We start from the raw sequence: 14,470 nt of genomic DNA, 5'->3' as shown, positions 1-14,470 counted from the left end.
TGTTTGTTTGTGTGGACATGTAGCACATTAACATTTTAATAGCACTTAATGACTGACTGAATGGAAATGACAATAAATGAAAATGTAAAACGAAAAAAACGATCATGAAAATGTTTCCAATCAACACGTTCTCACTCCCAACCCGTCACATGTTGACGGTCGGTCAGGGCCCCTCCCCGTCACTCTATTACGGACACGGTACCCCTTGAGAGTCCGTTTTCAACGGGCAGGGCGTCCCATTGACTTGCATAGAGCTCCCTGAATGTTGGTGATAGACGAGTTAGTGTTTACTTCCTGTCTTCTTCTGCTGATTTCTCTGACGTCCGGCGCCTTTACTCTTAAACTCTTTCCTTCTCTTTTTCTTTTCTCTACTGTGGACAGTTCCGCCATCATGAATCCAAAGATGCGGGCTCTCAACAAATATAGAAATAAAAAAATAAAAATGATTCCATTAATGTTTGTTGTGAAGTTAAATCTGCCTGACTTCTTTCTGTGGATTGATATGACTGTTGATCTATTGATCCTCCTCAGGAATGGTGTGACCAATCAGAATAGACTATTCAACGTAGCCTTGTAATAACTGCTTATACCTTGAACATGCATATTACATTTTAAAACCACAAAAACAAATAGACAGTCATGTTTAACATGTAAGGCTTAGTCCACACTCATTATAAAACATCTTGTCTCACTCCCCCTTAGTGGTCACATGTATCTGATTTTAAATGCCATCCAGCCGATATAATGCAGTAGAATAGAGTTGTATTTGTGAAATTTGCAGTTTATCAACACATTCTTTCTCCAGGTTTGTAAGAACCTTTCAACAGTTTGTTCTGCTCCTTTTTCTTGGTGGTTGGTGTCGTTACCTGTCCTTGTGTTCACTACTGCCTTGACTTCCCTTATACCTGTATGCAAGTGTGTGCTGTGGTTGACATGGAAACAAGGGGAGGGAGCATGCTGGTTGGTTTGGAACAGTGAATGGTCTGATTGGTAGTTTCCACATGTGTGTTCTTGTGAAATATCAAGCCAGCTGTCTATTTGTGTGATTATTAAGACATCTGTACATCCCTTCGGATGCAGTAATCCTAATAAAAAAAACAATCTTAAGACATTGTAATGTAAACAGTTTTCTGCTAAAACAGATGAAACGTTTTAATTGATATCAAAGTTTAATATAGTGCTGTATTTTCATTATCAATACATATCTATTGTACTTCAGCTTGTGGTGGAGAGTAATAGCATACCTTAGTGCGTTCAAAAGCAAATGATGACAAAATGATTTGCAACATCAGTACCCGGATGATTGACTCATAACAATCAAAAGTTGTTCCCACTTCTCACACTTAAAGGTGGGATAGGTATGTTTGAGAAACCGGCTCGAAATACACTTTTTGTTATATTCCCCCACACCACGCCGCTCCTCCGCTCCCTCCACTGGCTTCCGGTAACTGCTAGAATCCACTTCAAGACTCTGGTACTTGCGTACCATGCTGCAAATGGATCTGGCCCTTCCTACATCCAGGACATGGTTAAACCGTACACCCCAGCACGTGCACTCCGCTCTGCATCAACCAAACAGCTCGCTGCACCCTCGCTGCGAGGGGGACCCAAGTTCCCATCAGCAAAAACACGTGGGTTTGCTATCCTGGCTCCAAGATGGTGGAATGAGCTCCCATTGACATCAGGAGAGCAGAAAGCTTACACACCTTCCAGCACAGACTGAAAACTCATCTCTTTCGACTCCACCTTGAGCAATAGAACTATTAACAAAGAACTTATATACTAATAAAGGGCTGGGTTATCTAAAGCCAGTTGAGTAGCACTTGACATGCCCCCACCTCCTCTTTTTGCGGCCCTCAGATTAATTTATAAACAACGTAATTAATAAAAATAAAATAAAAAATGTTTACTTGTAGTACTGATACCGTCCACTAGACTCCTAGTTACGTCGCGAGCTGCGTAGATGATTTCAAATACCGCGAAATAATCTGTGACGCATTTGTGTGTATATTGTGTTTGTTTCCCGGGGAAACCCTCACTAGAAACACCGGCTGTTGTTATGCCTGCTGTGACGTTAAGTTGCCTCTTGTAATTATGCCTTTACAAGCTTACAAGTTGTTTTTATCATCTGAATTTGGCGAAACAAGTTTAATATTCTTAAAACCAAGACTTTGTTTATTTGAAATCAGATGAAAACAAACTGTCACGGACCCTGCCGTGTTATCTATGATTACTACGCTTTTCATTCATAATTTCAGCGGAAGGGAGGGGGAGTGGCGCTGAGGAACAGCAGAGTGCGGGCTGACAGGTGTCTGTGTGGACATTCCCCTTATTGTGGAGTAAGGGGAATGCAGAGACTGGCTACAAGTGTTTTAGGTTCAAGTTAGACAACTAATGTCTGGGTTAGTGTTCATGACTTCATGTGTATGTCATCTAATGGTTCATCTCAATACACACACATTTTACGTGCTTTCCAATAGTTTAAAATAGTTTTATTCCACTGTTTAATAACCTGTTCAATACAAGCCACTTGTAAAAATGAAATAACATTTCTGTGAACTGATATTTGTTTAATGAGCTTATTAGAGGATGTTCCCATTGTTTGGGGATGTTCCCTTTGATTGTAAAATGTCAATGAAGATGTCAGACTTAGTATATGTGTTAATAATTACATACAACACATTTGTGTGTGTGTTCCAAGTGAATCTGCGGCCCCCTGGTGGCCAGTACATCAATGATGTGGCCCCCACCACCATCAAAGTTGCCCATCCCTGATCTAGATGAATGCCACGAAGCAATTCATGCCGTTTTATTGTTTTAACGTTGAAATGACAAGTGCAACAGGTGAAGATGAAGTTGTTGCGGAATTGTTGTGAGTACCCTTTTCAAGACGACAATTCAGTGAAAAGACGGACATTATAATGCCGCGTGGGGGGCGGGGGCGGCGGGGGGTGTGTGTGTCTACAGAAGGTCCAGTTGTGATAGACACGGTTCGCCACTGGTCACTTCTAGTAAGGGCAGAGCAGCCGTGTTCCATTTGAGACAACACTACAGTTCAAAAGTCACGTACTGCACAAGTGATCATAGTGTATACGGGGATTTATTGGAAAGTGAAACAACAGCATACAGTAAGTGAGTTCAGCTGTACTCAGTTCTACTCAGGCAGACCTGAGAACAGACCCCAGTCACGTGATACTGACACTGGAAGTTTCTTCCTAGTAGGTTTGGATTGGATTATGCAGTGAACCTTTGGTAAATTATAATTCTACCTCATCTATAGTTTGATTTACTCAACTGTATTTATTGACCAGAGATGTAGTAAAGAGCAAGACATTTTTATATATTATAAGTTATAGTACATCTTAACAGTCTAGGCGTCTTTTCCCCATTTAGGAGTATTTAGTTTCGCCTTTTAACCGCTCTGAATTTCACTAGTGAGTCTGTCAAGAGACATCGAGCCATGAGAGAGGAGGTTACCAGAGCTCCGTTTGATCAAGAGGTGGCATTTCTGAGATGAGACCAGAACACCTAAACAACTCGCTAAAAGAGGCTAAAAAGCTCTGTAGAACTGAAAGGAAGTGGGAAGTAGTACTTTGATTTTTTTAATTAAAAGACTCTGTAAATAGTAAACGTCTTGCATTATACGTAGTTAAAAGTACAAAAGCATTATCAAACTGCATTTAAATGACCAAAAGAAAAAAAACTCATGGCCCATTTGTGTGAATCACATGCATTACATTTCTGGATTATGATTACTAATGGATTTATGTGCCTGTCAAAGCTGGGAAAGTTGTGGCTAATTTGTATTTCTTCGTAAAATGCTGGGTCATTTAACTTATAATACTATTCGAATGTTCATTTATTAGTTGATTATATTTTGTGTTAGCTAATAATCTAAATCTGCAAAGTAACTAAAGTCGTCAGATGATTCTAGTGGAGTAAAAAGTACAAAGTACCATAACATGGAGAAACATAGATAAAGTACAAGTACCTCAAAATTGTACTTGAAAAATACCTGAGTAAATGTACTTTGTAACATTTGATGACTCTGAAGGCAAATAACATGCATGGTTTGCCCCATTATATGAAATACAGTGTTCAAACCAGCAGTACTGTGTGCCGTCTCAGTGTTGATCAGATCACAAGATGAGGTACGCTGCAGAAATGCTGCACTGTTACACCACCGACTAACCCACCCCCTTTCTTATGATGTATTTCTGGCTGCACCCAGAGATGACTGGGAAGGGAAGAATTAGGTCAGGCAGGAGCATACTGCAGTGGGGTTAGCGTGGCTTAGGTACCCATGTTCTGCAGAAAAGATGCAGATGGAGAAATAAAGAGAAGTAGTAAAGCTGCATCGCCTCTCACCCACACAGGCTGCTAGAGGGGGGACGGGAAACAAACCAAGGGCATTGCTGACCCTGTTCTCCTGCAGTTGGGTGCAGTGCAGCAGCAGCGCTCTCCTCTCCGTGGTTTAGCACAGCTCATATACATAACGGTATTCAGCTCATGTAAGGCCATCGCTCTGCCGTGGAAGCACAGCGGTGATGGCAAAGCACAAGCTGAGGGGAACATCTGCTTCTAATAATAGTCTTCTTCCCCAACGCTACTGTAAACCCCATCCACTCCCAACGCGAGGTGTCCTCCTTCCTATGCTGTGTTCCCAGCGTCATGAGGCAGCACTTTCCCACTGCTGACTCATGAGACGTGATGTCATCTCCACTTTGTTATCAGCTGCTTGCAGGTCCTGTGGCGGGCTAAATGGCTAATCCGTCTGTTTTATTACTCAACGCTCTACTGCTGTACACGGAGGGGGGCGCACCGGGTGTTTTGTATTCTCTTACTGTAAACATATATTAGATCTGGAGCCCTGACATAGCTTTTGTGACAGCAGACATTGTGAATACAATTACATTTCACAGTGTACATTTACTATGCCTCGTCGTAAACATAAATGTCACGGTCATACAATTGATAAAATAAGCAGTTGAGTCGTTGGGCTCTAATATTCAATATTCCGACGTTCTCTAATTTTGAAGGAATTATCGAGTTATTTTCTTCTTAATTCAATTGGGTGCAAAGGTTTTAAAGATGCTGCTTTTGATAAATCAGGTTCATTGGTCATTTCAATAAAATGTTCGCCCAAGTAAGAATGCGTTGAATTCAACCGTAGTGCCCACACGATGGACATTGGCAGAGAGCCTTATCATGGTGACTGTGTCCATTGGCCTTGACCACCCTTGTCTTTGTTTTTCTGTTGTGACCACCGAGGCGAACGGTTCAGATGGGCCTAAAGTACGTGATTTTTTTTTAAAGTTTGCATTTCCCTCCAGCGTGTCAGAAAGTGCATGCCTAAGCATCTTTACAAAGTGCAACGGGTGCTGGAAAGCAGGAGAGCTGTGAGTGGAATCTTAACTGCAGCTTTACACCTCAGATTAGCTCGATAGAGAGCCGTGATGCAACATTCTCCTGTCAGCTGCATCCAAAGGTTACCAGCAGTCAACTGACGCTTTCGAAGAGCAGTTCAATGCGATAACCTCAAGGTCTTTATGAGCTATACATAAAGGCATTTTATTTCTAACATTTAACACAACGTTAAATGTCTTGTTTGTGATTGTTATTTCTCTGTGACCTTGAGATATTGAACATCAGTGCCCATCCTTTCAGCTTTGTTCTTGTTATTCTCTGTCCCTGCCTCTGACTTTCCCTCAGATACATCAATATGCAAGCAAAGGCAGCCAGGGGTATTAGAGTAAGCTGACTTTATGTAACTTTGTTATCCATTCAAATGTTCAAACCTTGCCATATTTCCGCAATGTGTGTCTGGCCATACCTTCATTTGGCATGTCAATGGTATTTGAAACCTGAGAGTTGGTGAATAAGAGGCACACTTATGCCTTATTCGATACATGAGGGCAACCCTTCTGGGTATCTTCCCCCTACGTCATGGCCGCCCTTATTTTCATTAACATTTCTGCTGTTATTTGACTGGCGGTAAAAAAACATTTCTAAAGTCTTTGCCAAATCAGATAAAAAAAGAAAAAGAATACTGTGCATGTTGTATCCACATGGAGCCCAACTATGATGGTCAGTCAGGCAAACAGTTACACAATGTCATTGGAGATCGGTAATTGGTATCGATATTGTGAAATCAAAATCAAGGGTTCCTGTCACTGCAGCGGGCGAACACTCAAACTGGGATTTCCTTGACTTGTCAGTGTTTTATATTTGTAATGCAGCATCTAAATATACTACTTTGACTTTTTACATTACATTGTTCACTCATTAGCATAATCATTTCGCTTTGATGTTCCCTGAAGACGTGCACTCATTGACTGATCTGGTCCCATTGAGTGCAGTCTCCGTCCTCTCTATGGAGGGCTGGTGCCACATAGATTGACTTCTTCTGTTCTTCTTTCTAAATGAAAGTCAAGAACATTGTAACTTTGGACCTTTTTTGTTTTTGACATGCAATACATGACACCGCAGCTTTTGAGGCATCATGACAAATGTTTCCCTTATTTGTTTTCACCTGAAAGGGGACAGGACGATGTTGGTCTACCCACCAGGATTCCTATCATCCTTAGCGTGATGTAAACAGAAATGTCAGACCAGTCTTGAGGAAAGAATGTTGGGATTAAATGGGTAATTACACAAACACAGTATTAGGGTTAGGGTTGGTGTCTTGGGGTCATGTGTATGACCGTCCTGGCATGTGTCTTACAGCATGTGATGAGACTTCTTCCTAAACCAGCCATGATCTTTTACTTAAACATCCCAAATTACATTGTTGCTTAAACCTTTCCAATCATTTCATCATGTAACCATGGCATTGAGCGTTAATGCTGTTTTAAATTGTAATTATTATGTGTTTTTTTAGACTGTTGCTTTGTCAGGATCATGATGGAGAGTGTGATCTACCTTTCTGGCACATGTTCATGATGAAAGTCCCCGTATGTTCATAACGTGTGTTACAAGGAGGATGGAAGTGGCTCTACACAAATTGCATCCATTATGTTCATTGGCTTAACTATTCTGCAGCATCCTTTCACTGTCAACTCATTACATGCATCTACAATATCAATGATCTAAAATGGCCTTGTCTGTGATCCTCCATTGGACCGGGCCTTGGCTGATCTCTACTGGATTCCTGCTCTGCACCACTGCAGTATGTTATCCACGTTTAATGACGTTGGAAACGCAGCGACACCTAGAAATGCCCCTAAGGCCCAATAGTGGAAAACAAGTTGCAATGATTTATTGCAGGATAGTAAAAGATAGATACATTTGTACTACCATTTCTACAGCATAGCGTTGGACTACAATACAGTACCTGAATAGCTACATTGCATTGCATGCTGGTTAGGCAACTCTCTATGTATACTCTCATTCTCCCTATTAAAAGAAACATATAAAAGTAAGTTAAATTGTGATTTTAAGGGTTTTATAAGAAAACAGAGCTCCTATTCAGTCTAGCTACAGATCAATACATCTATTTTTGAAATACCATGTTTGTTAAGCTTATCAAGTGTAAAACCTGTTTGAAGCATACAGTATCGACATGTTCCAAGTCATTTTAAAGAGTTAATGGGCACGCTGTGATGGAGCATGTGGTGCAGCAGACAGCTGTCAGAGGAGGGGACTCTGACTGCAAAGCGGGGGTGTGACAGGAGCGGAAGGGCAGGTGAAGGAGGCGCTGCGGCTCTCTAAGGAGCATGGGAAAGAATTGGAGCGAGCAGGCTGGTGACGGTGACGTTACACAACATCATCCACCTCAGCAGTCTGTGCTGCAGCTGTAACAACTTGTTTTTTGAAAAGAAGGAACAGACTGCTCTCTGTCAGACCAGACTGTGAGTTATGGTGCACACAGATTATTTGTCTTTCACACAAAAGTATCTTGGTGCGCGAGTGTGTGTTTCTGAGCAGGTGCACCCTGTCTAGCAGCCTCTCTATGACGGTGTGTGAATGCTGACATGGAAGTGCTCTGAGGTTTGTAACGACTGGAAAAGCACACACATAGTTGTCGTACTGCTTAAAGAGGGACATCTCTAAGTGGTTGACCAATCAAAATAGAGCGGGCTAGCTAACCAATCAGACTGCGCTCTGGTTTCAGACAGAGGGTGAAAAGAGGTGCTGCAGCACAGGCAGTATGAGAAGAATAAAGAGCTTTTTGAACATTAAAGCATGCAGACATGTCTCAGTAGAGACACTACATACTGATATGAACCTGAAATTGAGCATTATATGTCTTCTATCTATCTGCTTCTTTCTTAAATCTTATTTCCCCCCAAAAATCCAGATAGTATTTCTTCAGGGAGTACAGAAGAGACAGACAGTTGTAAACTAAATGTGTCCTCAAAAGGACTTCTGTTGAATACAATACTGTTGTAATGTTTAACACACATCTAATTGTAATTTAGAAAATGTGAGGCCACTGTTTTAAAATAAAATATTATAGAAACAATTCAGCTTGGTAAAGCTACTGAAAATGTACTTTCCACCCTTTTTTGTTTTCATGTTTACACAGAATTGTACTGTAGAACAGACATGACCTGTCAGGCTACTGCATGTCCCATTTGAAACCAAAAGTCAATGTTGAATTATTTTAACTTGCGTTGATCCAACCATTTGTAACAAGCGTACTTGTTTTAACCAAAAACCATGATCTTTTACAAACTTAACTACGTAATTTAGTTTAAATCCACAATATTAACCACATGTTTAACACAGCGGCAGCTTCACTAAATGCTTGTTTAGTCACTGGTGCTCTCCCATGAATAAGGGTCATCACTGTTAACAACCCATCCCTTCTTTATATATGTTTGTGGGTTTGTTTTCTACAATTTCTAGAGGATTGTGTAACACTTCAATATCTGAACATTAGGAGATCTGTTGAATAATAATGCAAGCAACATTTTTGTTATTTTTATTGGCCCTGACACTGTGTCTCCATCAGATGAATATCACTCAGAACATTTCTGGCAGCAGTCTCAGTACTTCAGTAGGGTCAGAAAGCCAGTTTGAAAGTTGTCAAAGAAACCATTTGGGATTTAAAAAAAGTTAGTTAATGACTTATGAACAACGTTTTAACCTTCCTTTTATTGTGTCATTCCCGCAGGACTACACCATCACCATGTATTTCCAGCAGTCGTGGAGAGACAAGCGGCTCTCCTACACCGGCATTCCTCTCAATCTGACCCTGGACAACCGGGTGGCCGACCAGCTGTGGGTACCTGACACCTACTTCATTAATGACAAGAAGTCGTTCGTTCATGGCGTGACGGTGAAGAACCGGATGATCAGACTGCACCCCGATGGAACTGTTCTCTACGGTCTCAGGTGAGAGCTTTTTCCACTTTCTGGCCCTTCTTTACTGCATAGACATAATGCCCCATCTCTAGGGGCTTTTAAAGACCAGGGGCCTCATTTATAAAGCCTTGCGTAGGATTGGCGTGGGAAGGTTGCTTACATAGGATAAAGCAAATAAATATACGCACCGACACTTTCCGATTCATAAAAGACTGCGTACCGGCACAGGACATCCTACGTCTGTTTCCCTTTATGAATCACAATCAACTCGAAATGCGGCGCAGCTTTTGCGGGCTTCACGTAACGCTCATATTTGCCTATAAATAGTCAAAGAAACGCCGATTCATTCATTCTGAATGCATGAAGAAGATCGCAGGAAATGACGACAGAACAGCTAAAAAAAAGACATCTCACACCGTGTCAGATCTTGGTTATTTTGGGGAGGTCGAGATAAATCATATTGGTTTTTGTCCAAACCACAGCACTGAGACTGCTCTTGTAAAGGTCTTCAATGACATACAATTAAACACAGACAGTGGCAGAACTTCAGTGTTAGTATTATTAGATCTCAGTGCTGCGTTTGACACTGTTGACCACAACATATTACTCGACCGACTAGAAAACTGGGTGGGACTTTCGGAAACAGTTCTACATTGGTTTGAATCCTACTTAAAGGACAGAAACAACTTTGTTTCTATAGGTAAATACACATCTGAGCTGACAAATGTGACATGTGGGGTACCTCAAGGCTCCATCTTGGGGCCTCTTCTCTTTAACGTCTACATGCTACCACTGGCTCAGATAATGAAAAACAACAAAATAAGTTACCATAGCTATGCGGATGACACACAAATGTACATAACACCAGGAGACTATTCTCCAATTCAAACACTGAGTAAGTGCATTGAACAAATCAATGACTGGATGTGTCAGAACTTTCTCCAATTAAACAAAGATAAAACTGAGGTAATGGTTTTTGGAGCCAAGGCAGAAGGTATACAAGTTAGCGCTGAGCTTCAGTCTGCAATGTTCAAAACAACAGATGAAGCCATAAATCTAGGTGTAGTCATGGACTCTGACCTGAGTTTCAACAGTCACATTAAAACAGTTACTAAATCAGCCTACTATCACCTCAAGAATATATCTAGGATTAAAAGACTAATGTCACAGCAGGATTTGGAAAAACGTGTCCATGCTTTTATCTTCAGTAGACTGGACTACAGCAATGGTGTCTTCACAGGTCTCACTAAAACATCTATTAGGAAGCTGCAGCTAATTCAGAACGCCGCTGCTCGAGTCCTCACTAACACTAAGAAAGTGGATCACATCACTCCTGTTCTGAAGTCTTTACACTGGCTTCCTGTGTGTCAAAGAATAGATTTCAAAATACTGCTGCTGGTTTATAAATCACTGAATGGTTTAGGCCCAAAATACATTTCTGATTGTCTGCTAAATTATGAACCATCCAGATCTCTCAGGTCTTCAGGGACTGGTCAGCTTTCTGTCCCCAGAGTCAGAACTAAACATGGCAGCGTTCAGTTATTATGCTCCAAATATCTGGAACAAACTCCCAGAAACCTGCAGGTCCGCTGCAACTCTGACTACTTTTAAATCCTGGCTGAAGACTTTTCTTTTTGTTGCTGCTTTTAATTGAAACTGAGCCGTTGTGTTCATCAGTAAAGTGGAACTTGTGTGTGAACTATTCATATCTTAAACTGCACTGTAACTTTTTATTCATGTACTTTTTAATTAATGTACTTTTTATTACCTGATCATTGATTCTCAACCTGGTGTCGGATTAAAGGAAATACAACTAATGTGTTGTGTATTAGCTGTACAATTGACCACATATGGTGTTCTTAGTTTCCATACCTCCTGTGTTTTACGAGCGACTTATCAAGTCTTGGTGAACGGCATAAAACATGATTAAACATGATAGTATATCAAACCATGCAACCTATAGAAATGCAAAACGGCGTCAGTTTAGACGTAATTCTGTCCTTCTGTTTACTGCATCATTTATGAGAATACATTTCTTAACAAGAGAACATAATCGAGGGGTGATCAATAACATTTACGTATTTATTTATTTCTCCAAGTTATGTGTTTGTGTGCACTGAGGAGTCTCAAACAGGTGTTTGTTTAATCATTTTAAGATTGGCTTTAATCAATGTTTGAAAATGAATTCTTCATATATGATAAATGAGAGGTAACATTTTGTTTATGGTATTATTTCCACATATTTCTCTCCATTCTTCCTTCTGCCACCGGTGTCGCAGTTTCTCGTCTCTCCCGTTTTTGTGCTTAGTGCGTACGCATGGGTTAGAGTTTGCGTGGAGGACCGCACCTTTTCCCGTCAAGTTAGTTTTTTATAAATCGCAAACAGTGCGTAGAAACTGGCATACGCCATCTTTTGTGCGTACGCACCGTTTATAAATGAGGCCCCTGAACTGTTACAAATTTGGAACAAGATTATTTCTATTCTTTTTCCACTGTTTGATCAAACTGGGACCTGGTAAATGGTTTGCATTTAAATAGCACTTTTTTATTCTTTCTAGTCAAAGTGCTTTTACATTTACTAGTCAAGTCAGCATTCACACACATTCATGCCATCTGCTAAGGCAGTGTTTCTCAAAGTGGGGGTCGCAGAGGCATGCCAGGGGGGTAACCCCTGTCATTGTAACAGTCACAGGTACACTGTGTATTTGCGTGTGGGGAGTGTTGCAGTAGAAAATTCCACTGTAGCGACCGGTACATTAATGGGAAACCCTAAATGTTTGAGCACCCTCTATGAAACGTCAAGCTACCCCACAGCACCCCCAAAAGAAAATATCTGGCGTTACCACTTAGCAAGCAACCCCGTTTTGAAGAAATGTGCAGTGCCAAACAGGCTTATTGCAGCCACTAATGCTAAGACACACTTTTATCAGCATTTTCTTTCTTTTCATTTTTTTGCACAGATTGCAAAGTGGCAAAGTAAGTATTATAACTTATTGTTCTAGCAAAGGGATTGCACAATTGTATTGTTGTAATCGTTCGTGGGTAGTAAGGTCGTAATTAGTAACGCCAGAATTGTATTGACCACACAGAATGATGGAGCATTGTTTTATTATCACTGTTCTTGAAAGGAATGCTCACGTTCATATTGATGTATTTTAATAAATGTTAACTTGGCCCATTATTTGACTATTTGTGTTGGGGGGCCCGACCTTTTTTTTTCTCGCCTGACAGAAAATGTTTGAGAACCACTGTGCTAAGGGGAGGCTCACATTCACACACCATTGGTAATGCCATCAGGGGCAATTTGGGGATAGGGTTAGGCAATTTTGGGTTAAGTATCATACCAAAGGATGTATAATGAGAACAGGATACAGTGTTGGAGGTCAATCAATCAATATTTATTTATATAGCCCAATATCACAAATGTTACATTTGTCTCAGTGGACTTCACAGTTTTTACAGAATATCAGCATGACAATACCACACCCTCTGTCCTTAGACCCTCACATCGTACAAGGAAAAACTTCCGGAGAAAACCCAGTTTAAAGGGAAACATGGGAGAAACATCAGGGAGAGCAACAGAGGAGGGATCCCTCTCCCAGGACGGATAGACGTGCAATAGATGGTGTGTGTACATCGAAGAGATAATACATTTGCAACATAGGTAGTCCAAATGTTTGGAAATTCATGTGTCTATAATAAGCAGATGAATCCACGAGGATGTCAACAATCCTGTGGGAGCCATCAGGGAAGTAGTATGATGAGAGTCAGGCAGGACCGCAGTGACAGGTTCAGCCACGACTCGAAATCCAGGACTCAGATCAGGACTCAGGATCCAGGACTCAGCACCACAGCAACAGGATTAGTCACAACTCAGGATCCCAGCGTAGATAGACACCAAAAATAAATTTGGGGGAAATGCATGGACTAGTTTCTCTGCATCGTTTTGAGGCAAGATATGTCAATTTTTGCAATGTTACGTAGATGGAAGAAGGCGGTCCTTGAGATTGATTTTATATGGGCGTTATATAAATATAACACCAAGATTCCTTACAGTCTCACTGGAGGCCAACTTAATGCCATATATGCCATAGTATATCTTTAGATAGTTCGTTTCGTAGATTCTCTGGGCCAAGTACAATAACTTCAGTTTTGGTCGTGTTTAACATAAAAAAATGTAAGGTCATCCACGTTTTTAAGTCCTTGAGGCAGTTTTGAATTTTATTTAGGTGATTGGTTTCATCAGGCTTGATGGATAAATATAGTTGAGTATCATCTGCATAACAATGAAAATGTACAGGATGATTCCTTATAATATTGCCTAACGGAAGCATATATAATGTGAACAAAATAGGTCTAAGCACTGAGCCCTGTGGCACTCCATGGCTAACTTTGGTTTGCGTGGAAGATTCATCGTTGACACGTACAAACTGAGAGCGTTCAGATAGATAGGACCTAAACCAGCCTAAAGCAGTTCCCTGTATGCCAACTACGTGCTCTAGTCTTTGCAATAGGATGTCATGGTCGATAGTATCAAATGCAGCACTGAGATCGAGCAAAACAAGAATAGAGACAAGTCCCTTGTCTGAGGCTATTAGAATGTCATTTGTGACTTTAACCAGAGCTGTCTCTGTGCTATGATGTGTTCTAAAGCCAGACTGAAAATCTTCAAATAAATCATTGTTTTTTAAGTAATAACACAACTGTTTTGCGAGGAATGGAAGATTAGAAATAGGTCTATAGTTGGCTAAAACCTCTGGATCGAGGTTGTGCTTTTTAAGAAGAGGTTTTATCACTGCTACTTTATATGATTGTGGAAAATAGCCTGATAATAAAGACATATTCATAATATTTAATAAAGAAGTGCTAATTGGGGAGTATTATGTCAAATTAAGATTCTTCAAGTTTAGTGGAATACCATATCCTTTCAAGTTGTCTCGATGTTTGCTTTATTTTGCGGGTTTCAGCTTTATGCCATGGAGCTAGTCTATCTTGTTTTATTTTCTTCTTTTTCAAAGGAGCAACAGAGTCTAATTGTATTCGCAGCGCACCTGTAGCACTATCAACAACATGATCAATTTGGGGTGGTGTACATTTTGTATAAGTTTCCTCCCCTACATGCAGACATGCTATCGAATTAAGTATTGATGGAATCTCGTCC

The 14,470-nt window shown here is 40.6% G+C and overlaps 1 protein-coding gene across 2 annotated transcripts in view; it reads left to right on the top strand.

Moving 5' to 3' along the window:
* Positions 1–14,470, top strand: part of gabrb1 (gamma-aminobutyric acid type A receptor subunit beta1) — a 98,874-nt gene that overhangs the window by 20,630 nt on the left and 63,774 nt on the right. For both annotated transcript variants that reach the window (XM_034112077.2, XM_034112078.2), the window contains exon 4: positions 9,119–9,339. In XM_034112077.2, coding sequence (XP_033967968.1) covers positions 9,119–9,339 — 221 coding nt within the window. The remainder of the gene's footprint in view (positions 1–9,118; positions 9,340–14,470) is intronic.

This window comes from Pseudochaenichthys georgianus, chromosome 22, assembly GCF_902827115.2.
Source record: "Pseudochaenichthys georgianus chromosome 22, fPseGeo1.2, whole genome shotgun sequence".
In the NCBI taxonomy this organism is placed as follows: Eukaryota; Metazoa; Chordata; class Actinopteri; order Perciformes; family Channichthyidae; genus Pseudochaenichthys; species Pseudochaenichthys georgianus.
This window is presented reverse-complemented; position numbering and strand designations above follow the sequence as displayed.